Here is a 27,098-nt window from a genome sequence, read left to right as displayed (position 1 = left end):
CCCAGGGGTCTGAACACTCATCCCCACCCACCCTCCCCCACCAACACAGCACAGGAGGAAGGAGTGGAACCACTGTATAACAGTGCCCCCAGCTCCCGGCCCCTCTAGACAGTCCAGAAGGATGTTATGGTCGATGGTATCAAAAGCCACTGAGAGATCCAGCAGAACTAGAAAACAGCTCTCACCTTTGTCCCTAACCAGCTGGAGATAATCGACCAGCGCGACCAAGGCAGTTTCAGTCCCATGATGAGGCCTGAATCCCGACTGGAAGGGATCCAAATGGTCTGCTTCTTCCAGGCATGCCTGGAGTTGTTCAGCAACCACTCGCTCAATCACCTTGCCCAAGAATGGAAGATTTGAGACTGGGTGATAGTTGGCCACATTGGCTACAACTAAAGATGTTTTTTTAAGAAGCAGTTGGATGACCACCTCTTTCTGCAGGTCTGGGAAGGCTCCCTCACAGAGAGAAGCATTCACCACCCCGCAGAGCCCATCTCCCAACCCTTCCCGGCTCGCTCTTATAAGCCAGGATAGGCAAGGATCAAGGAGACAGGTGGTTGGTTTCACTCATCCAAGGAACCTGTCCACATCCTCAGAGGTAACAGATTAGAATTGATAGTATATTAACTACCGGGATAGCTCAGTTGGCAGAGCATGAGATTCTTAAGCTGAGAATCACAGGTATGAACCCCACACTGGGCAAAAACATTCCTTCAGTGCAGTGTGTTGGATTACATGACCCTCATAGTCCCTTCTAACTCTACAATTCTATGATTCTATATTAAGTATATTGTTGTTATTAGTTTAGCAATCTCCATTACATGCATTACACATCCTCCTCAAGCAGAACTGGTTTCCTGCATTAACAGCAGGCAGAATTGATTTGCAGTGGTGCAAAAACTCTGCCCCACCAGACCTATCTAAGCCCAGCATGGGGCCTAACTTGGCCCACAAGGCAGTCTCCCTCCCAAATATACCCACCAGCCCCACACCTAAAATCAGGTAAGCACCATGGCTCAGAGGTAGAGCACCTGTCTCACATGCAGCTGGCCCAAGGTTCAGTCCTCCAGCATCTCCAGGTAGGCCTGGGACTGTTCCCTGACTGAAGCCCCTGACAGCAGCTGCCAGTCAGTGTACATAATACTGAGCTTGGTGGACCAATGTTCTGACTTGGTATATAAAGCAGCTTCCTATGTGTCACGTGTGGTGCCAGGTGTGGAGCAGGTAAAGACATGTCTGCCAAAGGACACTCCTGATTGTTCTTTGTTTAGCCACTGTCAAACAACTGATCAGGAAGGGATTAGCAGCGCTAGGAAGTCCCCCACTGAGAATCGCTGGCCCCCATCTGCGCTATATAGTTTAAAGTAGTGTGATAAAGTAGGGTGCTCACTGGAAGGACAGATCGTGAAGCTGAGGCTCCAATACTTTGGCCACCTCATGAGAAGAGAAGATTCCCTGGAAAAGACCCTGATGTTGGGAAAGATGGAGGGCACAAGGAGAAGGGGATGACAGAGGATGAGATGGTGGGACAGTGTTCTCGAAGCCACCAGCATGAGTTTGACCAAACTGTGGGAGGCAGTGGAAGACAGGAGTGCCTGGCGTACTCTGGTCTCATGGGGTCACGAAGAGTCGGACACGACTAAACTACTAAACAACAACAGTGTGATAAAAGTAGGCTTCCCCCAAAGAATTCTGGGAGCTGAAGTTTAGGACGTAGTGTACTGTTGAGAGTTGCTAGGAGACCCCCTGTTGCTAGGAGACCCACTCATTCACAGAGTGGTTTCACAATCCTTCTTTCCCAGGGAACTCTGGGATTTGCAGCTCTGGGAGGGGAATTGCCTCCCAGTAACTCAGCGCCCTGAGCAAAATGCAGTATCCATGATTCTTTTTCGGAAGCCGTGGCTGCTTAAAGTGGTACAACGCTGCTTTAAAAATGCATAGTGCAGATCGACTCTCCAGAACCATAGAACGAATCGGGGACTGTAGACTAGATAGGTAACCAACCCCTAAACGGTTTTTAAGGTGCCAGACCATTTGGGAGCCGCTGTCCCTGGATAGGGACAGGCTTTGGGCATCTTTGGTTTCCAGCGAGAAGTCAAAATTTGGCGCCCCCAAACGGATCTTCTCAGTTATGGGTCTGTTCAATTTTGCGGCGCCCTGTGCGGGAGAACCATCCGCACCGCCCTAAATCCGACTTCTGCAACTCCGCAGAAAGGGGAGTTGTATAGCTGCGTCCGGCGACCACCACTCTTTTGCTTCTCCCGGAATAAAAGATCGCTGGCTGTTTAAGTTTCTCGCCATGCGGAAGAACGCAGTCAGCAGCATCACATGCGGCGGCTTAATCTATCCCAGCCAATAGGTCGAGAGCAAAGGTCACGCTGTTGCTTTTCTGCAGCGCTTCGAAACTCACCGATGGCAAACTTTGCACAAAGGAACTCCGGAGAGGCGCTGGCTGGAGACTGCGCTGAGACGCGGAAGGAACACTAGGCTCAGAAGGGGAGGAGGAGCCCCGAGGGCGGCTGCGCCTCTGCAAGGTGCCCCAGCGGCTTCCAAGCTGGGAAAGGCCTGGGGAGCACCTGGTCCGAGCCGCTGCCCCCCGCCACCCTGCAGGTACGCTTGGAAAAGGTAAAATGAAAAGCGTTGGGAACTTCCCCGCCCTTCCCAAACGGCTTCCTCATCATTTACTGGAATAGCTAGGACTTCCTAGGGGAGTTTCTTTTTCAGAAGCCCCAAAAAGAAAGTGTACAGGTGTCTAAACGTCAGCACCCAGGGAAGGTAGTTCGAAGGCTAAGTGGAACATGAGGCGGTGGTTTTTCATGCAAGACGCCGGATCATTCTCGCGCTACGCTGAAGTCAGGGCTTTCGTCGCAGCGTCTCAGAGTTCATTTTACAGACGGTCGCGTAAGGGTATGAACTTCAGAAAGTTGCCCCTTGGCATTCCCCAGAAAAACTCGGGAAAAGCCATCGTTTCCCGTCTTTGGGAAATGTTACTACTATTGACAAGGGTCATAATAAGGGCAGCGCCGATTCGGGGTATACAAGCGGGTAGCCAGCATAGGGCACAGGAGGTGCGTGCGTGCGTGCGTGCCCCGAGATCTACCTGCGGGGGAGGCATCCTCATGGTCGGAGCTGCTGCAGCTGCGGGCGTCTTTGCTTCCTCCTCCTCCTCCCCTCCCCTCCCCTCACCTCCCCCGGTCCCTGCTGCAGACAAGAGATTCGCTTTCCCGGACGAGGCGCAGGTGGCACTTGGGGCAGGGAAGCTGCAGCCGGGTCACAATCCTGCGGGCGCTTCCAGAATCCAGGGTCACGGTGGAGACGAGCTGGCTCATGCACCCTGAGTGCGCAGTGGCGTGGGGTGTGTGTGTGTGTGTGTGGATTTTGTCCTCACTCATGGTGCCATATTAATTACCCAAGTTCGCCTCTGATAAGGGTTGCCAAGCATTTTTAACACAATGATAACTACTATTAATATAAATGCTACCTATCAATTCATCCACGTGTAATTCCTACTTCAGAAGTACAGTAGATTCAGTTTAAAGCATGGCTTTCTCCCACTTTTTATCCTGCAGTCACAACATTCCTAGGTAGAAATGAACATCTTGAGGGGATCAAAAGCATTATGTTGTATGTTTATTACATGGGTGAACATTGCAAACTGCTCTGCCTGCATGTTGCTGAATCCACACCTAAGACATTCAAGCTCAGTTTGTGTGTTGGGGTCATGCCCAGAGCATATGAAATAAGAACAAAGGATGGTGCACTTGAGTAGGTGCAGAGAGCATTTATTTCACCATTGAATCATAATAGCTTGTGTTTGGACTGTTGGTGTGCCACTTTGCATTAGCACAGTGCAGCAAGAGAGAGCCGAGAGGTCTGAATTTAGGCCATTTACACATAAGTAGCCATAGGCAAACCAATATACTTGAGCTTAAAAGGTAAAGGGATCCCTGACCATTAGGTCCAGTCGTGGACGACTCTGGGGTTGCGGCGCTCATCTCACTTTATTGGCTGAGGGAGCCGGCGTACAGCTTCTGGGTCATGTGGCCAGCATGATTAAGCCGCTTCTGGCAAACCAGAGCAGTGCACGGAAACGCCATTTACCTTCCTGCCGGAGCGGTACCTATTTATCTACTTGCACTTTGACGTGCTTTTGAACTGCTAGGTTGGCAGGAGCAGGGACCGAGCAACGGGAGCTCACCCGTCACAGGGATTCGAACCACCGACCTTCTGATCGGCAAGCCCTAGGCTCTGTGGTTTAACCACATATTACAACTTAGTTAGCTGTAATATGGAAACAATTAAAGCAGGCAATCTGGTTCTGTCTCTTGGGTGTTATGTTGGAGGAGTAAGACAAGTGGGAGGCTATAAGGGCTGCTTTTCTTAGCTACCATAAAGTTATGTCTGTGTGAGTTATTACTGATCAGGAGGACCTGCTTTAAAAGAACAGCAGCCTACTTTACAGGTCTGTTGCAAGGACAGCTAAAATAAGGGCTGCCCAAACAGAGGGCATTTGCATGGAGACTTGAGTTCCAGAATCTCGCTGATGCCCCCAACAGTAAAATAACCCTGAAAGTTGCTATGTTGGCTGAGGAATGAAGTCACAGATCAATAATCCCAGTTTATCCAAACTACGGTGGAAAGGGAACAGAGGAGAGACAACTGTGTTTGCATTTCGGAGTTTATTTAACACTTTTGACAATCAGAAAAGAAGTGTCAGAAGCCTATTTAAAAAAATACTTTAAAATCAGAGCAGAATTTGCCAAAGTGTTTGCCAGAGGGTGCTGGTGCCGCCAGGTCATTTCCTTCTGCTGAAATTAGGTCTGAAATCAATAGAATAGGTGAGAGGGTGTGGGGGTATGTGTGCAGATGTGCCCAGGGCCCAAAACATTGGGCAACCCCTTGAAAAAGATGTTTGTTTCACATTGTATGCCTGTGTTCCTCTCAAAATGTGTCTCAACAACACCAAGCAAAAGGAAACTTCAATTCGTCTCTGGAGGAAAAGAAGTGGGTGTTGTTCTTTTTGGCTCTGGAATATTTAACCTGTGTATGTCTCTGACAAACAGGTTTTAGATTCCCCAGAGTTCCCTGAGAGGAGGAATTGATTATTGAACCACTCTGGAATTGTAGCTCTGTGAGGGGGAATAGAGGCTCTCCTACACACTCCCATAGCCCTTAATGAATATACACTTTCCATCATTCTTTGGGGGAAATCCATGGGCGTTAAAAGTGGTACGATAAGGCTTTCAGTGTATAGTGCAGATTGAGCCAATGACAGTGTCTCACCAGTATGACAATATTTCACAGTATTTGACTTACAGAAACAGTCAAATTTCAAATAACTCCATATATGATGAATAAGCACACATCCCACCAGGGAATGGCATAATAAAATCTGAGCCATCCTAACTCAGCTCAGAATTATGTCTCTAAACACCCTGATAATTTATTGGAAAAATAGTTCTCATTATTAGCATGCTTGGGCTCTTTCTTGAAAGTGGTCTCCAGAACCACCAGAGTCTATTTTATGCTCCATTGAAAAGACACAGTGTATATCTAACAGCAAGCACTCATCTATACAATGCACAGTATATATTTTCACTACCAAGTGTTGAATGCTCTGCAAATGCACACCCACCCATGAACATATTATAAAGTAAAAAGCAAAATGGAACGAAAAGTTCAAAAATGTGAAGTAGAGAAAGCTTTACTTTGACAAAGGCTGCATTCCTATCCGCACTTATTCAGAGGGTCTTCTGAATAAGGTCATTCAGTGAGACTTACTTCTGAAAAGACATGCACTGGATTTCACTGTTAATTAGAACTGGCTGTGATAAATTTTGCACTTTGTCTTGCACTTAGCACAGTCTAATCTAATTAAGTCCTAATCTTAATTAAGTACACCCAGTGCCTCCTGCACTCTATCTTAATACAAACTGCAGGTTTGCAGCACAACTCCCCTCTATCCCCTGTTTGTCTTACAGACCAGCCTAAAGAGGAGTTCTGGAGTCTGGACTACATGCAATTTTGCTCACTAATCTGTCACACTTTAGTTGGTTCTAATGAATGAAGAACTTCCTGTGCTGCTGGGTTGTTTTTCTTCAAATGACCCAATCTTGCCGCCAACCATTGTTGTGAGTTTCAAAAACCTTATTGTGTAGAGGCGACAGTGGAGCAATAGAAATCTGCACTATACATTTAAAGCAGTGGCACTTTAAATAGTCATTCTTCCCCCCCCCCCAGGAATCCTGGGAAATGTAGTTTGTTAAGCGTGCTGAAAGTTGTTAGGTGACTCACTTAATTCCTTCACAGAACTACAGTTCTCAGAGTGGTTTAACAGTCAATCCCTCTTCCCAGCTAACTATACCGATTGTAGGAATAGGGGTCTCCTACGGTGGTTCAAATCCCCGCGGCGGGGTGCGCTCCCGTCGTTCGGTCCCAGCGCCTGCCAACCTAGCAGTTCGAAAGCACCCCCGCGTGCAAGTAGATAAATAGGGACCGCTTACCAGCGGGAAGGTAAACGGCGTTCCGTGTGCTGCGCTGGCTCACCAGATGCAGCTTGTCATGCTGGCCACGTGACCCGGAAGTGTCTGCGGACAGCGCTGGCTCCCGGCCTATAGAGTGAGATGAGCGCACAACCCTAGAGTCTGTCAAGACTGGCCCGTACGGGCAGGGGTACCTTTACCTTTACCTCTATCAACCTTCAGTACCCATAACAAACTATCCCTCTGTGCTGCAGGTATGCATACAACCTTAAAGACCATTGCTTAACAATGGCAGTGTAGACTTGCAGTGGAACCCTAACCTTCTCTGGCCAGATGGTTGCCGCTTGCAGTTGTCAGTTTCGCAATAAGTGTTTTCTTCCTCCTTTGTAACAAAACTAAAGTTTCTGTTCCCCTTTGCATGCAGAATCAGGAAGCCCTGCAGCACTGAGACCTCAGGAGAAGCTTCCTTCTTATCTACACAGGAAAGCAAGACATTGAACATGTGGCTCTTCCAGAAACTGACAGTGACTTAACGGGAGAGTCAGGAAAAACCCAGGGACTTTTGGGGATCGGTGCACTCTGGAGGAGACATGGCAGAAAAACAAAGGGAAGATGGCTTGGAAGAGGGACAAAAGGTGCTTCCAGGTTTTAAGCCATGCATGCAGGAAGACGCCACCCAGGCTCAGCCACAGACTGCTGTTGGCAGCCAGTCTCCCAGGCCCAGCAGCCGGGCTGAAAGCTTAATTCTCCGACGAGGACAGTTGTTGTCCAACTTCAGCAGAAGCATGAACAGGTCGAGCAGGCGTTCGGGAAACTGGGCAACAGGGGTGGACACAGCCAGACTATCAATAGGTTACGGTAGCACGAGAAGGAAGGGACTGAAGGATAAGCTCTTCCAAAGCAGCCAGGCCAAACCCATGTGGGTGACAGCTTCCCATCAGGAGAGCATTGTGCTGGACACCCAACCAGAACAGGAACCTCTCATGGATGGGAACAATGATGACTTGTCCTTAGCTCTGGATCCAGTGGAGCACGAGTGGATGTTGACTGTCGCCCAAGGAGACGCAGAGAGCATCCTCAACTTACTGGCCAAGGACCCCAGCCTTCTCTCCAGGAGAGACTTTGTGACGGGCTTCTCTGTCCTCCACTGGTTGGCCAAACATGGCCGCCATGAAGACTTGATTGAGGTGATTTCTTTTGCGGAAAGGAATTGCTACCCATTTGATGTCAACATGCCCTCAGCCAGTGGCAGACTAACCCCTTTGCACCTAGCCGCCCTCCAAGGCCATGAGATGGTCATCAAAGTGCTGGTGGGAGCCTACGGAGCCAATACAAGCCTTCGGGACCACAACGGCCGCAAGGCGTGGCAGTACCTCCGAGAAGATGCTTCCAGAGAGTTAAAGGAGCTCTCGGGGGCTTGCGAGGAAGACCTGGCCCAGCTAGGAACTGGAAACGCCAACAACAACTGTGCTCCATCAGCGCGAGGTGGAATCGGCATGTTCAAGGGGGACAGCAAGGAAGCCAAGGGCAGAGGACACAGCCAGAGGGCCACGCCCAGACTGTCTTATTTCAGGAACAAGTTCAGACAAGCCATTGCGTTCTTCCAAGAGCGTTAGGTGCCTGCTCAGTGGTTGAGGCAGTTGGACCTGTTGGCTGTGAGTGGACTGTAATCAAAGCCATTAAATGAGAGGGTGGGACTGTAGAAGGAGGAAGCACTGGAGGTGCCTGTTGTGAGATTGAGATACGTCGCCAGAGGGGGATAGCTTCAGCAAACCTGCCTGCGTTTGCTTTTTGGCCTCAGGTATGAGAAACAAGGCCTGAAATTTGGAAGGAAGGGGAGGGGAAGGGAAGGGGTGACAAAGGGGATTGGTGTGACAAAGTGGGTATGGCTAAGTTTGGGAAAACCCCTATTTGTCTCCTTGTTCCCCAGAAAGGAACCTGCAGATAGGGGAGGGGGTGACACAGTGGATTGGTGTGACAAAGTGGGTAAGACTAAGTTAGGGAAAGCCCCTATTGGTCTCCTTGTTTCCCAGAAAGGAACCTGCAGATAGGGGTGTGTGTGCAGTGTGCTGAAAGCAACTGTAATTCTGCACTAAGAAAAATAAATTCTGCAACCTGTGCAAGGTTTGCTCCTGTGGAAAAAAACCTGTGTATTTTTCTCTTCTTTCTTTCATATTCCCAGAAAGAGAATAGGGTTTGCTAACAACTCTCAGCACCCTCAGGACCCTAGCTTATTCCCACATTGCAGGGGGGTTGGACTAGAGCAGGGGTCAGCAAACTTTTTCAGCAGGGGGCTGGTCCACTGTCCCTCAGACCTTGTGGGGAGCCAGACTATATTTTGGGGGGGAAATGAGTGAATTCCTATGCCCCACAAATAACCCAGAGATGCATTTTGAATAAAAGGACACATTCTACTCATGTAAAAACACGCTGATTCCCAGACCGTCCATGGGCTGCCTTTAGAAGGCGATTGGGCTGGATGCGGCCCCCAGGCCTTAGTTTGCCTACCCATGGACTAGATCCCTGGAGCCCTTTCCATATCTACTGTTCTGATTCCCCACCCCCGGTGTAGTTCTAGCTTAACCAACAGTAAGTGGGAATAACTTTCAGGGTGACTCCAGAGGATCATTCTCTGTTTCAAATAAAGGACTGGGGTGTTGGAGTCGGGGAATCCTAGCCAATTTGAAGGCTGTTTGTCTCCATCAGATATAAGGGGGCACATAAACTTCCTCTCAGAACTTGACAAGAACCAACTTTGAGATGTTTACATGTGTATGTAAAAAAAAAAAGGACCATTCAGGCTTCCAGCACTACACAGCTTATGAAGGGGGTGATGGATAGAGAACCAAACTAGGGAGACCTGCAACAAAATGCAATATGATGTGCTCCTATGTGCATCTGCAGCCAGCCACACCCACTTTCAGTATACTCCCTTACAGTCCCTGCTTCCCAACACTTTCTCTACATTGTGGCCACAGAGCTCTGTCACCATTAGGAAATTGGGCTTCATTCTGGAGCTCAGTTGGCCCAGCTCTGTAATGAAGCATTGGCTGCATCATCTTCAAGCACTATATGGGCTTCACTTTGTTCCAGGTGAGTACTCCTCACAAGGTGAAGCAGAATTATCTGTAGCAATAGTTCTCAAAACTCCTTCCCTCCCCAGCATGGACCACTTGAAAATTGTTTGGGAGTCTTCCTTAATAGGGATGCGGGTGGCGCTGTGGTCTAAACTACTGAGCCTCTTGGGCTTGCTGATCAGGAGGTCAGTGGTTCAAATCCCCGTGACGAGGTGAGCTCCCGTTGCTCAGTCCCTGCTCCTGCCAACCTAGCAGTTCAAAAGCACGTCAAAGTGCAAGTAGATAAATAGGTACCACTCCGGCGGGAAGGTAAACGGCATTTCTGTGCACTGCTCTGGTTCGCCAGAAGCGTCTTAGTCATGCTGGCCACATGACCCGGAAGCTGTACACCGGTTCTCTTGGCCAGTAAAGTGAGATGAGCACCGCAACCCCAGAGTCGTCCACAACTGGACCTAATGGTCAGGGGCCCCTTTACCTTTACCCTCATGGTCCCTTCCAACTCTGATTCTATAAGCAACTTCAGTTGAGCGGATCCCTCCCTCTTTGAGTGCCGTTTTGGCTACATAAGGATATGAACTCATAGATGAGTTTGCTAGTACATAGGAAATTACAGCAATTTGCTGTGGTCCCGATGGCTGGAGCTGAAGGGAGTCTAGCAACATCAACCCCTTTCTTAGTTGCCCTTACCTTAAATCCTAGCAGAATGCACCCACTCTGGAGCTGGGCACATCCAGGCAGCTCAACCAGAAAGGAGAACTAATTTAATAATGAAAGGAACTTAACCCCTCACCTCAGGCAAATGTAACAGAATCAAGAAAAGTAATGGCAAGGGCACTAGACAGCTGCTGCTGGCACACCCACTCACATTAAAAGGAAATAGTCCTTCACATAGCATATAGTTCAGCTATGGGAATTCGCTGCCACAGGAGGCAGTAAGGTAAAGGAAAAGGATCCAAGGATGGTTTAGTCCATTCAAAGGCGACTATGGTGTTGTGACACTCATTCAGGCCGAGGGAGCTGGTGTTTGTCCACAGACAGCTTCCTGGGTCATGTGGCCAGCATGACTAAACCACTTCTGGCACAACGGAACACCATGACAAGTGCCAGAGTGCACAGAAATGCCGTTTATCTTCCAGCCTATTTATCTACTTGCACTGGTGTGCTTTTGAACTGCTAGGTTGGCAGGAGCTGGGGCAAAGCAATGGGAGCTCACCCCATCGTGGGGATTCAAACAACCAACCTTCTGATCGGCAAGCCCAAGAGGCTCAGTGCTTTAGACCACAGCGCCATCTGCAGGAGGCAGTGGTGACCACCAACTTGGGTGGTTGACCACTGTGAGAACAGGATGCTGGATCTAGGTGAACTAGGTCAGTTTTTCCCTAACTTGGGTCCCCAGTTGTTTTTGGACTACAATCCCCATCACCTCTGCTAGATAGGGATGATAGGAGTTGCAGTCCAAAAACAGCTGGAAACCCAAGTTTGGGAAACACTGGACTAGATGATCCAACATGACTCTTCTTACCTACTTATCCAAATGAACTAATAGCAATGTACACAGCAGCTTGTATGTGTGGTTTAGTTGTAATGGGAGCTGTATTCTTCCCAAAAGGATGTACCAGACAAACAAACCTTTGAGGGGCAGAGGGAAACAAGAGACTTGCCTCCAGTACCTATTTTCAATGTAAACACACTTCATCTGGAAGGCTCTCTGGGTCATACATTAATGCACTCTTAAATTTGCCCATTTTCCTGTTCTTCCGATGCAATAAGCCAGCACACATCTTTACAAACTGGAACTGGTTAACATCAGACTTTACTCCAAAGTTGGCTAGGAGATCTAGGCTGAAGAGGGAGCACATCATTATTTCTCGTTCTTCATCTTTAACTACCCATTTAATTCTGTCAGAATTTAATTTATACATTTCCACCTACAATATGGCATATGTGATTTACTTAGGTCAGAGGTCAGCAAACTTACTGCGCCTCGGGCAGGTGTCTCCAGTGCTGATCATGTGGTGAGTTGGCAGGTGTAGGAGCGTGTGCCCATATGTGTGCGCACATGCTATTTCCGGGTCGGAGGAGCACCAAAAATAGTTTGTGCTCATGTGCAAGCATTATTTGTGCACGCACATTATTTCCGGTGCACATGCATGTTGGAGGAGGCCCATGCACATGCGCATAAACTATTTCAGGTGCTCCTCCGACCCGGAAATAGCATGTGCGCACACATATGGGCACACGCTCCTACACATATGCCATATTGTAGGTGGAAATGTATAAATGGGCAGCCGCACAGCGCAGCGCCGGTAAGAGCAGGCGTCAGCAGCGGGGGTCGCTGTGTGCCAGATAAACAAGTCCCTCGGACCTTATCCAGCCCGCAGACCTTAGCTGGGGGACCCCTGATTTAGGTCCATCACGTTTGGCATGTGGTGTTCCATGCGGTGTCTCAAAGACCTTGTGTTTTGTTCCTTCATTGTCATCATTGCTTTCTTTATACAGTTAAATCTCCTGGCACTGTAAATACAAAACTTACAAGCTCAACAGAAACCAGAAAGCTATTTCCTTGTACAGCAGCCTCTCCACTGTTTACTCTGCTTAACAGTATTGACAAGATGCATTGATTGCCTTCTGAGAACCTACAGAGTTCAGCCAGCCTTTTTATTCTTTCTTCCCTAAATGCTATTTGAGAAATACAAAATAAGTTTTAATAGAATCTGGTTATGTCTTCTTTTAAAATATATTGAGCCAATCCAGGCAGGGTGGGGAGAGATAACTCCAGGGGTCGGCAAACTACGGCCCGGGGGCCAGATGCAGCCCCCCTGGCTTGTAATTCTGGCCCGCAGACTCTGCCACCTGCTCATTCAGTCCCCGCCCACTGAGGAGGCCTCACTGTACGGGGACTGACTTCCGTGACGCTGGCACAGCTTCTGGGCGGGCAGCAATGCTGGCGCGGCTTCGGATTGGCTGCAGGAAGCTTCTGCAGCCAATCCGAAGCCCCGATGTTTGGATTTGCATGCAAGGGAGGCGACGGCACAGAGCAGCATGGAGGCGGTGCTGACACCCCCAGCACCTGAGCGGCGCTTTCCCCATGGCGACAGCGTTCGCTTGGCAAGGGCCCCTGGCTTCCCCTTGGCCTCCTCCTCCTCCTCCTCTTCTGCCATTGCTGCTCCTGCTGCTCCTCCTTCTCCCCGATGCTGCTGCGCCAGCCGCAACCCCTTTCCGGGTAGGTGGGATATGAGGAAGATGCGCTGCCACCGTTGCAGGTAACTGGGCTTAGGTCTCAGGTAAAGGGCTGCTCTCCTGTCTCCCTGCGGCGAAGCGGAGGGGATGATCATTGCAATATTTGTGTGGCGCTTGCACAGAGCCAGTGATTATGCACGCAGAGACCTTGCCACAATATTGTTGTGACAGTTGCATGGTGTGCACTTACCCAGGAGTTGTTGCGCTCTGGTGGGACGTGATGTCAACCTAACTTTTATGCAGAGGGCAGGTCCACTGGAATGAATGGACCCAGGTTAGGCATGGGGTTTACTCGAGTAAAAAATAGGGAAGCGACTTCCGCATAAATATGCATTTTTAGAAAACAATTATCCTGGCCCCCAGTAGTGTTTGAGGGACAGTGAACCGGCCCCGTTTAAAAAGTTTGAGGACCCATGGAATAACTCCACAGGCAATACTGTGAAGTCCCACTGGAGGTTTTAAAGAGCTTGGATTTGTAAATTACATCAGCACCAAGAATACTACCAAGTGGCAAAACCATGAAGATTAAGAAGTTATTTCTGTGGCCAGATATTAAATTTCTGAGTGCATGCCTGTGAATGCATTATTTTGTGTGTGTGGATGTGTTCTCCATCAAAGTGAACTGGAAGCCTTAAAAAAAGCCCTTATTAGAGCAGAGGTTGGGAAATCTTGGCTCTCCAGATCTTGCTGAATGACAACTCCCATCATCTGTGACCACTGGCAGCAGCACCCAGAAAGCTTTGTTTCCCATGCCCGAATTGGATCACCAGAATTTTGAGAGTACTTTCTTGTATATCGTATAAAGTATTTTATATAATTGCACATAATCCCCTCCCTCAGCTTGTCCTTGCAGCGTTCTTCTCAGATTCTCCCAAGAGTTTGAAATTCACTGGTAGAGCACAGGTGTTGCATGCTAAAAGTTCTCTGGTTCAAGCTCACATCTACTCCATGGCTTTTCAAAACTCTTCCCTTTTTTTTGGTTCTTCATTGGTTGCATCTGAGGTGCTCTACCCCACCTCTACGCATTTCTGCCCCCATTTCCAGATTTTGCTTGGTACTTCCTTAGCCAAAGCCAATGGCATTCCAATCCCACTTCCAGCCGTGGATTGTCACTGTGGGGTTTTTTTGTTTTTTGCCCAGCTTGTTTCAAACTATTCACCCAAGACACAGTTGGAAATTCTCAGCCTTCAATGCAATACATGCCAATTTCACAGCTATTAGCCTTTTGTACTGCTGCCAGCTCCCCTTGTGTGTAGCAAGTATAAACAGTAAATCCAACCAGAAGTCGCTAATTTGCTAGACTATGTGGAATCTCATATTTATTAATGAACTTCTCTCCACTGGCAACAAGAATTCAGCCAGTACGCATGGGACTGAGAACCAAATGACATACGCTAACACAATGCTTTCCATCATTCAGTTTTTAATTCATTAATATTTGTAATAACAAATATTTTTACAAAGGGGGAGACTGCACAGCACAAGACAAAATTCCAGCCCTGATAATGGGGCAGGTTGGTAGGAAGAGATCATTCTGGAGCTTGAGAGTTTGATGGAAGATTCAGTGTTGTGCAGGGAAGATTGGAGCTGCTTCTCTTTACAGGCCGAGCTTGGTCCTCCTCCAGTGTCTCCTTTTTGAGTTGTACCTAGAACAAAAGGGACATGATTAGTAAGCAAGGCACAGCTCTGTCTCTCCAGCAGACCAAAACCCCAGGCTGCATTAAGCAAATGAACTGGCCACCCCCTTGCAAATTGCATATGGCACTTTTCAAAGGGACCCACAGCTGTTAGCAGAAGAAAGTGTGACTTTCCCAGAGCCATTTGTGCTCCCCTGCTCCCTCTCACATGAGCACATACCCAAAACCCTATGCACTAAGTACTGCTGCATTTTCTATTCTAACAAAATTATAATTTTTAACCAAAATAGTTCTACATTATGGGGAAAAATAAGTTTAAATTCTAAACTTAGAATTTAAATATTTTAAAAATACTACCTGTGTGATTACCTTCCTTTTCCATCCTAATTAAGTTAACAATTCTCCTTCTTGTAGAAGAGGCTCTTAAATACCAGCCTACTTAACTGAATGGGTGTGGGTGAATTTTAACTAAAGCTTTTGACTTATCTATTAGAAATCTGAACCAATGTCAACTGGTGTGAACTTAAATTTGGGATACATTGTGGGGGCAGCTCTTTGTCCCCAGTAATAAATAAAAATGAGTCTAAAACACCAACTTTTGGGGTCTGGCAAACCACAAAGAAACTATGTGTGTGTTTGGATGATGGCACATGTGTGTAGCAGGCTTTGGGAAAAGGTATGGCAAGAAGGCAAAAAATATGCACACATTATGTATCACTGACTACTACCTTTGTCCATGCAGCAGTGGCACCAAACTATGGACAGAGTTGTACTGATGGAGTTATCAATCAGTAGTTCTAGCCACTGAAAGTCTTTGTGGCTTGTTTTTGTGGGGAAAGCATTCCTTATTAGTGCACAACATAAATTCTGATGTTAATTCCTTTTGAGAGGGCTGGAAAGATGGGACTTCTGGATTATCTTTCACTGATAGAATCTGGCCTAATAAAAACACAGCCCGTTATTCACAATCATAGAGGCATTTCCCCTAGAAAAGCTTCCATTGGTCATTTTCACTGGAAGTGTTCATGTTGTTCGGAGCTTTCCTTGCATACCTGTCACTGCTAAAAAGGGAGTCTGATTTCACCAGAACAGGTGAGATCGATTCCTAAGTAACAGAATTGCTCTCAGCAGGGACATGGCAGTGCTCCCACAGAATGAAGCACTGTAATTGCAGCCTGCTTTGGGAACACACTTTATCTGGAAAACTCACCTCTGAACAGCTGATATTGGAGACAAAGCTCAATGATTCCAACACCACAGCCAAATTATAGCTAGTGGGTAGGTATGGAAAACCCATCATGCTCAAAGGAGACGTAAAAAGAAACAGTAGGAAGAGAAAGTGTTGTAGCAAGAAAACACACACACAAAAAACTGAGTAAGATGGACCCTTTTAATACTGAGGTTCTATAGAATAGAGACCTTCAATATAACAGGCCTGCAAGTCACACAAGGGGTTGGTTCTGGGAGTCCATGTACAAAGGCAAAATCATGAGAAGTCAGGAAACCCTCAGAACCCCAACCCCCCTGCATCTGTCTGCAACGGGCCTTTCCCTCTGCCTTGCTTACTGGCCTCTGGGAAGGTTGCACACTATCTTGGATGGCCCCTTCTGACCCCTCCCCCAGCCAGGCTCTCCATGTATTTGTGGCAGAACCACTGCAGTAAAAGGTTCATGTGAAGGTTAGAAAACGAACAAAAGATGTAAGCTGGAAGTTCAACCAACCAAAAGAAAGTCCTGTTGCCAATAAGAGGAAAGCACTAAAGAGTTCACTGTGGCATTTGCTGTTCAGTCAGCCAAGAAAGGAACTCATGGCTGCTTTCTTTATGGGCAAAGGATAGCATCCAGCACTTTCAGAAAGATCGTGCCCATGGTAAAGAATCAGTTAGCATAGAAGTTTGTAGGGAACAGGGTTCTGCATTGAGTACACTTACACCAGGAAGTGCAAGCATGATGCGGTATTCCCAAGCAGATGAATGATAAACCACCAGGAGTGGGCATTTCCCATCCATAAGTAGTCCAAGGGAGCTAAATACTCCAGCAGGACCCCAGTTTCCATGCCTTGAAGGCAATCCCCATACCTGATTTTATTGCCAGTTTTCATGCGGATCCATTGCGGGATGGGCCGGTTCTGCTTCTGCTTCTTAGCGAGAAACCGCTTGATCTTGAAAGTTTTGTGGGAAGACTGGCAGGTTGGAAAGAAAAGATAAGGAGTTTTAATTATTATATCTCACCTTTTCCTACTGGGGGCTCAACGCCAATGCTTAGAGGCAGTAGAAGATGCCAATAATCAATATCTGGAGGGCCATAGGTTCCCTATTAAGCTCCACTTTATTAGACCAGGGAGGGATTCCCTTTCTGCACTACATATTTGCAGCTCTGCTATGCCGAATGAAGGGGTCGGGTCTTCCCCAAAAAAGAATCTCGGGAGCTGGAGTTTGTTAAGGTTGCTGAGAGTTGTTTAAACCACGTTAGGAATTAAAGCTCACCGAGGGGAACAGGTGTCTCAAGCAAGGCTCAGGCATCCTAAGCAAACTACAGCCCCCAGGATCCTTCTGGGGAAGCTGTGACCGTTTGAGTTCGCATGATGCTGCCGCCAATTCTAATAGTGCAGTTGGGGCGAAGGGGAGTCAACTCAGCCCAAAAGTTTACACGGCCAGCCCCTCAATCTCTCGGAGTGCAACCTACCTCTCGGGATTGTTGTGAAGATAAAAATATTGTGGGATATTGGGCCTGCCGTCCTTTCCCTCCCATCTATTTTGTACTGGGCTCCCCCCACCTCCTTGCAATGAACGAACCAGGATATCAGGGAACCCTTCCCCACCCCCAAATAGCCACTAGGCCTCCGGGGTTTGGACGTCTCACGCTAATTCTACGCGGAGTGCCATGGGGATGGTTAGCAAAGCTGCCCCGGCGGAGGATGGCAACGGATTAACTTACCATACTGAAGCACCACCAACCGCTCACCACAATGGCTACAAACGAAAAGAGGAAGAGGAAGCGGCGCAGAGGCTGATGGGGGAAAGAGGCGGTGTCAAGAAACGGTGCTAGATGGCCTCCCGGGCACATACGCGGAAGTGCCGTCAAAAGACGGCAGCGCCCTCTGGCGGCTCCAGGAGGCCGTTGCCGGCTTCCGAGCGAACACATGCGTGTTTATTAAAAAGTGTGTTTTGAGCTTTGCAACCTTTAAAGCAGTAGTTTTCATCCAGTGTGCCGTGGCACCTTGGGGTGGGGTGCTTTGAAGGATGGTCATGGGTGACGCAAGCAACACTGGCCTCTGTCCCTCTTTCCTCCCCTTCCTCCTCTAATGACCTCTTGCATCTCTGCCCCCCCCCCAGCTTGCACAGCTGTTTGTTCCAGCAGCCCTGGCTACAAGCTCCCCAGGCGAACCCTCCGGGGCTGGCCAGGGGGTGCTGGTTGCCAGGAGTTGAGTGTGATAGGAATTTTGAGGTTTTAGATATATGGTAAAGTTCGTAAGTTTACCAACCAAGCACGTGCATAGATCAGTGCAGGAATAATAATGATGATGATGATGATATAATAATAATAATAATAATAATAATAATAATAATAATAATAATAATATAATTATTTTTACCCCGCCCATCTGGCTGAGTTTCCCCAGCCACTCTGGGCAGCTCCCAATCAAGTGTTAAAAACTGTACAGCATTAAATATTAAAAACTTCCCTAAACAGGGCTGCCTTAAGATGCCTTTTAAAGATAGGATAGCTGCTTATTTCCTTCACATCTGAAGGGAGGGTGTTCCACAGGGTGGGCGCCACTACCGAGAAGGCCCTCTGCTTGGTTCCCTGTAACCTCACTTCTCGCAATGAGAGAACCACCAGAAGGCCCTCGGCGCTGGATCTCAGTATTCGGGCTGAACGATGGGGGTGGAGAAGCTCCTTCAGGTATACAGGACCGAGGCCGTTGAGGGCTTTAAAGGTCAACACCAACACTTTGAATTGTGCTCGGAAACGTACTGGGAGACAATGCAGATCTCTCAGGACGGGTGTTATGTGGTCCCAGCAGCTCCTCCCAGTCACCAGTCTAGCTGCCGCATTCTGGATTAATTGCAGTTTCCAGGTCACGTTCAAAGGTAGCCCCACGTAGAGCACGTTGCAGTAGTCCAAGTGGGAGATAACTAGAGCATGCACCACTCTTGTGAGACAGTCCGTGGGCAGGTAGGGTCTTAGCCTGCGTACCAGATGGAGCTGGCAGACAGCCTCCATGGACAGCTGTGAGTCCAAAATGACTCCCAGGCTGCGCACCTGGTCCTTCAGAGGCACAGTTACCCCATTCAGGACCAGGGAATCCCCCACACCTGCCCACGGACTGTCCCCCCAAAACAGTACTTCTGTCTTGTCAGGATTCAACCTCAATCTGTTAGCCGCCATCTATCCTCCAACTGCCACCAGGCACCCACACAGGCCCTTCACCGCCTTCACTGGTTCTTAAAGGAGAGGTAGAGCTGGGTGTCATCTGAATACTGATGAACACCCAGCCCAAACCCCCTGATGATCTCTCCCAGCAGCTTCATATAGATATTAAAAAGCATGTGGGAGAGGACGGAACCTTGAGGCATCCCACAAGTGAGAGCCCAGGGGTCTGAACACTCATCCCCCAACACCACTTTTTGGACACAACCCAGGAGCCAGGAGCAGAACCACCGTATAACAGTGCCCCCAGCTCCCAGCTCCTCCCCCCCAACCCTCCCCCACCAACACAGCACAGGAGGAAGGAGCGGAACTATTGTATAACAGTGCCCCCAGCTCCTGGCCCCTCTAGACAGTCCAGAAGGATGTTATGGTCGATGGTATCAAAAGCCACTGAGAGATCCAGCAGAACTAGAAAACAGCTCTCACCTTTTTTTTTTTTTTTTAAATACATTTTTATTCAAGGTATACAATTACACACATCAAGACAAAAACAAAATACACTTATTAATAAACATATTAATTCTAAATTATTTACATAATACATTATATTCTCTCCCCGTTTATACAAAACACAAACAAAAACAAAAACACCAACACAAATTTCTCTATATTTGGGCTCTATTTAAGAGCCCTGGACTCCCTTCCACCCTTTTGGTAAGTACCAAATAAATTCCACGGTCACGTATTTTCTTTTTAATCTTAAATATTGGTTTTTCTCTGTAAGTGTTAATCCAAAACCGCCAGTGCTTTCTACAGTTCGTTTCCAATATATTTCCAATATTTACTCCAGTTTTTTTGAAATTTCTGTTCATCTTGATCTCGTATTCTATCTGTTAATCTAGCAAGTTCAGCATAATTTACCATTTTAACCTGCCAGTCACTTATACTAGGTATAATTTCTGTTTTCCAGTTTTGCGCCAACATAATTCTTGCGGCTGTGGTGGCATAGAGGAATAGCATTTTGTCCTCTTTTTGGATTTCTTTACCTGGCATTGCCAGCAGGAAGGCTTCGGGTTTTTTGGGAAAAGTGTATTTAAAATTTTTTTTAAGTTCATTGTAACTTAATTCCCAAAAAGCTTTCACTTTGTTACAAGACCACCACATGTGGTAGAGGTCGCCTTCTGCTTCTCCACACTTCCAGCAACTTTTATTCTTTAATCTATACATTTTTGCCAGTTTCACCGGCGTATGATACCACCTATAAGTCATTTTCCAGATATTTTCCCTCAATGCCGTACAAGCCGTAAACTTTATGTTGTTATTCCATAGTTCCAGCCATCTTTCAAAATCAATATTGTGGCCAATATCCATCGCCCACTTTATCATTACCTCCTTCACCTCCTCGTCTTTTGTGTACCAGTCCAATAATATATTGTAGATCTTAGATAGAATTTTACTCTCACCCTCTACCACTTCTTCATTAAATCTAGATTTTTTATCTTCAAATCCTATTTTCTTTTTATCTTCATTTAACAAACCATTCACCTGATGGTATTGCAACCAGCTAGTAAATTGGTTTTTAACCTCCTCATACGGTCTAAGTTTGACACCTTGGTCTGTTTTAATTATAAGTTCTTTATATTCAACATCAGAAGCCTTCAATATATTTAAAGGAACTAGACAAGGATGCCCCCTGTCTCCTTTACTATTTATAACAATATTAGAAATATTCAATAAGAGACTGAGGGAATCAAAAGAGGTTAAAGGAGTTAAGATTGGATTGAAGGAATATAAAATCAAAGCTTTTGCTGACGACATTGTATTAACATTAGAAGACCCAAAACAAAGTGTACAAGAAGCCCTGCAAAACCTTGAAGAATTTGGTGCTGTGTCAGGGTTCAAGGTAAATAAGAACAAAACTAAAATGTTGGTTAAAAATTTAACAAAGGATGAGATGACAGAATTAGAACAAAGGGCGGGAATTATGATAGCCAAGAAGGTGAAATATCTTGGGGTGTGGATTACGACAAAAAATATCAATTTATATAAGGACAACTATGAGGTCACCTGGAGGAAGATCAAGAAAGATTTGGAAATCTGGGAGAGAATGAAACTATCCTTTCTAGGAAGGATAGCGGTAGTTAAAATGAATGTTCTGCCCAGAATGCTGTTCTTATTTCAAACAATTCCTGTACTTAGAGGTTTGAGTCGATGTAAAGAGTGGCAGAGAGCTCTCGCGAGATATATCTGGCAAGGGAAAAGACCCCGAATAAAAATGAAAATATTGGTGGATAAAAAAGAAAGAGGGGGCTTTTCCTTGCCGGATTTGAGTCTTTACTACGAGGCGGCATGTTTGGTATGGCTAAAGGATTGGATAAAACTGGAAAATACAGATATATTGGATTTGGAGGGCTTTGACAACAGGTTCGGGTGGCACTCGTACCTGTGGTATGGAAAAGTTAAGATACACAGGGGTTTCTTAAACCATATCTTCAGGGGACCTATATTTCAGGTATGGGAGAGGAACAAAAATCTTCTGGAAAGAAAGACCCCATGGTGGATTTCACCAATAGAGGTATTGGCTATTAAGAAAACCAATATGGAAGAGGAAAACAGCTCTCACCTTTGTCCCTAAACCGCCAGAGATCATCGACCAGCGCAACCAAGGCAGTTTCAGTCCCATGGTGAGGCCTGAATCCCGATTGGAAGGGATCCAAATGGTCCGCATCATCCAGGCGTGCTTGGAGTTGTTCAGCAACCACCCGCTCAATCACCTTGCCCAAGAATGGTAGATTTGAGACTGGGTGATAGTTGGCAAAATTGGCCGGGTCTAAGGATTTTTTTTTTAAGAAGCAGTTTAATGACCTCCTCTTTCAGTGGGTCTGGGAAGGCTCCCTTCACAGAGGGAAGCATTCACCACCCCGCAGAGCCCATCGCCCAGCCCTTCCTGGCTCGCTTTTATCAGCCAGGATGGGCAAGGATCAAGTAGACAGGTGGTCAGTTTCACTTGTCCAAGCAGCCTGTCCACATCCTCGGAGGTAACAGTTTGAAATTGATCCCATTTAACAAGACTAGACAGAACTCTAGCACTCTCCTGCCCTGGCCCTGCTCCCACGGTGGAGTCTACCTCCTTCTGAATCTGAGCAACTTTATCTGCAAAAAACTTTGCAAAAGCATTGCAGGAGATCTTGGGGTCCCTACCAGGCGATTGATTGCAAACCACCTGAAAAAGTCTCCTGCTGCTGTTTTCTGCAGATGCAATGGAGGCGGTGAAGAAGGCCCTCTTTGCCATTGTAGCAGGAACCCCCCACCCCAATCATTCAGTTTGTATAAACTTCACACACACTCACACACTACATACGCCACGCTTCTGTTATAAATTCATAGAAAAATCAACCATACATCGGATTTGCACTGTTCCATTTTTACATATTTTACTCCATATGACAAGGACTATCAAAGGGGGGTGGCTTAGTTCTGGTCAGCCATAATCCCTTAAACATGAGAGCATTTCCCAGTTGGCATGGCAACTCTGATAGCCGGCTTGATGGGCTCAGACAGAAGACTATCAAGGACACGACTGACTGCATACCTGAGTGGATTCAATATGGACTATAACAAAGGAACAGTGATTGGATTCCCCCCTCAGGGGGCAGGAAACTGCGACCACCTTTTGTCTTCTGAAAATGACTCATGGGGAGGGGGAGAAGGGAACCAGCCAGGTGACAATGACTCATGGGGAGGGGGAGAAGGGAACCAGCCAGGTGACAGGACACTCAGGTTACCACCACAACTCCTCCCTCAACCCCTCCTTTCTGTAATATATGCATGATGTTTCTGGGGGTGGGCTTGACCTACAGGATGGGAATTTCAAAAGTTTTTATAAGGCCTTGCACACCATTTTTCTGTGTCTTTTCCTCTCTCCTGCAAGTGAGGGGAACACCCTGTTGCAACAGTTCAATAAAGGCCAAGCCTACAGGATGCTGATTTGCTCCAATTTACTCTGGTTGGTGTCTTTACTTTTTGTCCAAGGGAGCCCTCGGATTTTTCCGGTAACACCATCGCCATTGCCACTTGGTAGGCTCTACGTTGAGCTCTAGCCCGTGTCAAGTCTGATTCAGAATGAGTTTTCCGCCACCGGTGCTCTAGCCATCTCAACGATTGTTTCATTGCCCTCAGCTCCGGGGAAAACCACAGGGCTGTCTGGGCTCCATGCAATTGGAGAGGGCGCTTCGGAGCCAGACAGTCAATAGCCCTAGTTAACTCCGCATTCCAGTGGGCTACCAGGGAATCAGCTGAAAGGCCATCAACATGGGATAAAACATCCCCTACCACTCTCTGGAAGCCAATTGGATCCATTAAGTAGCGGGGGCGGACCATCCAAATCGGTCCCACCTCCCTGCAGAGGGGAAGGGTTGCGGAGAAGTCCAGTTGCACCAGGAAGTGATCTGACCATGGCACTTCTTTTGTTTCGCTTTTAGTTAGTGTCAGATCACCAACATCCGTAGAGGTAAACACCAAGTCTAAGGCATGTCCGCGGCTATGAGTTGGGCCAAACTTATTCAGAGACAGCCCCATGGAGGCCATGCTATCCATGAAGTCCCGAGCGGCCCCTTGTAAGGTCGTGTCGGCATGGATGTTAAAATCCCCCAGGACAACCAAACTAGGTGTCTCCAGGAGCATATCCGCCACGACCTGAAGCAGCTCGGGCAGGGAATCCTTGGTGCAGCGGGGAGGTCGGTACACCAGTAGGAATCCTGTACTGCCCCTGTTGCCCAACTTCCAGAACATGCACTCAGAAAACTGGGTCTTCCCAATAGGACGCCTGGTGCAAACTAATGACTTCCTAAAAATCACTGCAACCCCCCCTCCCCGCCCACAAGGCCTGGGTTGCTGTGCGTAAGAGAAACCTGGTGAACAAGCAGCGGCAAGGACAGGCCCATCTGCTTCATCCAACCAGGTCTCTGTCACACGTGCCAGGTCAAATCCTCCATCCACAATCAGGTCGTGGATGGCAGTGGCAGAAGTGACAGATGGCAGTGAAGACCGACCTGAAACCATTTTGATTCCCAAACTGACCAAATGTTTTCCCTGCAAGGAGGGTGGAGGGTCAGGGAGCTTTCCCATTGTCTCAGGAATTGAGTAATCAGCATTTTAATGGGTGACAGACTATCAGGAAAGGCAATCAGATAACCTGGCAAACAGGAAAAACAACATTCAAATTTCTATTTTAGACCGCCTTTTCTGTGATGTAGGTATGATGTATCTGGGGGGTGGTCTTAGGTTACACCCCTTCTGTGATGTATGATGTTTCTGGGGGTGGTCTTGATCTTGTTGTTGTTGTTTAGTCGTTTAGTCGTGTCCGACTCTTCGTGACCCCATGGACCAGAGAACGCCAGGCACTCCTGTCCTCCACTGCCCCCTGCAGCTTGGTCAGACTCATGCTGGTAACCTCGAAAACACTATCCAACCATCTCGTCCTCTGTCGCCCCCTTCTCCTTGTGCCCTCCATCTTTCCCAACATCAGGGTCTTCTCCAGGGAGTCTTCTCTTCTCATGAGGTGGCCAAAGTACTGGAGCCTCAGCTTCACAATCTGTCCTTCCAGTGAGCACTCAGGGCTGATTTCCTTCAGAATGGAGAGGTTTGATCTTCTTGCAGTCCATGGGACTCTCAAGAGTCTCCTCCAGCACCATAATTCAAAAGCATCAATTCTTCGGCGATCAGCCTTCTTTATGGTCCAGCTCTCACTTCCATACATCACTACTGGGAAAACCATAGCTTTAACTATACGGACCTTTGTTGGCAAGGTGATGTCTCTACTTCTCAAGATGCTGTCTAGGCCTGTCATTGCCCTTCTCCCAAGAAGCAGGCGTCTTTTAATTTCGTGGCTGCTGTCACCATCTGCAGTGATCATGGAGCCCAAGAAAGTAAAATCTCTCACTGCCTCCATTTCTTCCCCTTCTATTTGCCAGGAGGTGATGGGACCAGTAGCCATGATCTTCGTTTTTTTGATGTTGAGCTCCAGACCATATTTTGCACTCTCCTCTTTCACCCTCAATAAAAGGTTCTTTAATTCCTCCTCACTTTCTGCCATCAAGGTTGTATCATCTGCATATCTGAGGTTGTTGATATTTCTTCCGGCAATCTTAATTCCGGCTAGGGATTCATCCAGCCCAGCCTTTCGCATGATGAATTCTGCATATAAGTTAAATAAGCAGGGAGACAAAATGCAGCCTTGTCGTACTCCTTTCCCAATTTTGAACCAGTCAGTTGTTCCATATCCAGTTCTAACTGTAGCATCTTGTCCCACATAGAGATTTCTCAGGAGACAGATGAGGTGATCAGGCACTCCCATTTCTTTAAGAACTTGCCATAGTTTGCCATGGTCGACACAGTCAAAGGCTTTTGCATAGTCAATGAAGCAGAAGTAAATGTCTTTCTGGAACTCTCTAGCTTTCTCCATAATCCAGCGCATGTTTGCAATTTGGTCTCTGGTTCCTCTGCCTCTTCTAAATCCAGCTTGCACTTCTGGGAGTTCTCGGTCCACATACTGCTTGAGCCTTCCTTGTAGAATTTTAAGCATAACCTTGCTAGCGTGAGAAATTAGTGCAATTGTGCGATAGTTGGAGCATTCTTTGGCACTGCCCTTCTTTGGGATTGGGATGTAGACTGATCTTCTCCAATCTTCTGGCCACTGCTGAGTTTTCCAAACTTGCTGGCATATTGAGTGTAGCACCTTAACAGCATCATCTTTTAAAATTTTAAATAGTTCAGCTGGAATACCATCACTTCCACTGGCCTTGTTATTTGCAGTGCTTTCTAAGGCCCATTTGACTTCACTCTCCAGGATGTCTGGCTCAAGGTCAGCAACCACACTACCTGGGGTATATGAGACATCCGTTTCTTTCTGGTATAATTCCTCTGTGTATTCTTGCCACCTCTTATTGATGTCTTCTGCTTCTGTTAGGTCCTTTCCACTTTTGTCCTTTATTATGGAAATCTTTGTACGAAATGTTCCTTTCATATCTCCAATTTTCTTGAACAGATCTCTGGTTCTTCCCATTCTATTGCTTTCCTCTATTTCTTTGCATTGCTTGTTTAAGAAGGTCTTCTTGTCTCTCCTTGCTATTCTTTGGAAATCTGCATTCAATTTCCTGTATGTTTCACGATCTCCCTTGCATTTTGCTTGCCTTCTCTCCCCCGCTATTTGTAAGGCCTCATTGGACAGCCACTTTGCTTTCTTGCATTTCCTTTTCATTGGGATGGTTTTCGTTGCTGCCTCCTGTATAATGTTACGAGCCTCCATCCATAGTTCTTCAGGCACTCTGTCCACCAAATCTAAATCCTTAAACCTGTTTCTCACTTCCACTGTGTATTCATAAGGGATTTGACTTAGATTGTATCTTACCGGCCCAGTGGTTTTTCCTACTTTCTTCAGTTTAAGCTTGAATTTTGCTATAAGCAGCTGATGATCTGAGCCACAGTCAGCTCCAGGTCTTGTTTTTGCTGACTGTATAGAGCTTCTCCATCTTTGGCTGCAGAGAATATAATCAATCTGATTTCGATGCTGCCCATCTGGTGATGTCCATGTGTAGAGTCGTCTCTTGTGTTGTTGGAAAAGCGTGTTTGTGATGACCAGCTGGTTCTCTTGACAGAACTCTATTAGCCTTTGCCCTGCTTCGTTTTGATCTCCAAGGCCAAACTTGCCAGTTGTTCCTTTTATCTCTTGACTCCCTACTTTAGCATTCCAATCCCCTATAATGAGAAGAACATCCTTCTTTGGTGTCACTTCTATAAGGTGTTGTAAGTCTTCATAGAATTGGTCAATTTCAGTTTCTTCAGCACCAGTAGTTGGTGCATAAACTTGGATTACTGTGATGTTAAAAGGTCTGCCTTGGATTCGTATCGAGATCATTCTATCATTTTTGAGATTGCATCCCAGTACAGCTTTTGCCACTCTTTTGTTGACTATGAGGGCCACTCCATTTCTTTTACGGGTTTCTTGCCCACAGTAGTAGATATGATGGTCATCCGAACTGAATTCACCCATTCCCGTCCATTTTAGTTCACTGATGCCCAGGATGTCAATATTTATTCTTGCCATCTCATTTTTGACCACCTCCAACTCATGGTTCTTACATTCCAGGTTCCTATGCAATATTTTTCTTTACAGCATTGGACTTTCCTTTCGCTTCCAGGCATATCCGCAACTGAGCGTCCTTTCGGCTTTGGCCCAGCCACTTCATCAGCTCTGGATCTACTTGTACTAGCCCTCCACTCTTCCCCAGT

At 47.0% G+C, this 27,098-nt stretch overlaps 2 protein-coding genes across 3 annotated transcripts; one reads left to right on the top strand and one right to left on the bottom strand.

Moving 5' to 3' along the window:
- Positions 1-2,488: 2,488 nt before the first annotated feature.
- Positions 2,489-8,646, top strand: SOWAHD (sosondowah ankyrin repeat domain family member D). Of its 2 annotated transcripts, none has more exons than XM_079962890.1 (2): positions 2,489-2,610; positions 6,907-8,646. In XM_079962890.1, exon 2 carries the CDS (start codon positions 7,073-7,075, stop codon positions 8,096-8,098), a length of 1,026 nt encoding a protein of 341 aa, XP_079819016.1. In that variant the 5' UTR covers positions 2,489-2,610; positions 6,907-7,072; the 3' UTR covers positions 8,099-8,646. The 2 variants fall into 2 exon arrangements, with proteins under 2 accessions (XP_079819016.1, XP_079819015.1); XM_079962889.1 differs by having other exon boundaries at positions 2,503-2,625.
- A 5,559-nt stretch (positions 8,647-14,205) lies between these two features.
- Positions 14,206-17,524, bottom strand: RPL39 (ribosomal protein L39). Its single transcript, XM_079963003.1, has 3 exons — positions 17,373-17,524; positions 16,514-16,617; positions 14,206-14,445 (listed from the first exon to the last, which is right to left on the bottom strand). Exons 1-3 carry the CDS (start codon positions 17,499-17,501, stop codon positions 14,397-14,399), a joined length of 282 nt encoding a protein of 93 aa, XP_079819129.1. The 5' UTR covers positions 17,502-17,524; the 3' UTR covers positions 14,206-14,396.
- Positions 17,525-27,098: the final 9,574 nt, after the last annotated feature.

Source organism: Podarcis cretensis (assembly GCF_951804945.1).
Source record: "Podarcis cretensis genome assembly, chromosome: Z".
Taxonomy (NCBI): Eukaryota; Metazoa; Chordata; class Lepidosauria; order Squamata; family Lacertidae; genus Podarcis; species Podarcis cretensis.
Note: the sequence above shows the minus strand (reverse complement) of the source record. Positions and strands in the feature narration are given on the sequence as shown.

What these genes read in the sequence shown, in the direction of transcription:
- SOWAHD (XM_079962890.1), top strand. Translation starts at nt 7,073, where the DNA reads ATGGCAGAAAAACAAAGGGAAGATGGCTTGGAAGAGGGACAAAAGGTG.
- RPL39 (XM_079963003.1), bottom strand. Translation starts at nt 17,501, where the DNA reads ATGTGCCCGGGAGGCCATCTAGCACCGTTTCTTGACACCGCCTCTTTC. An exon ending in GTTGGTGGTGCTTCAGTATG is followed by an intron (nt 16,618 to 17,372) that starts GTAAGTTAATCC and finishes CCAACCTGCCAG; the next exon opens with TCTTCCCACAAAACTTTCAA. An exon ending in AAAACTGGCAATAAAATCAG is followed by an intron (nt 14,446 to 16,513) that starts GTATGGGGATTG and finishes CTTTTGTTCTAG; the next exon opens with GTACAACTCAAAAAGGAGAC.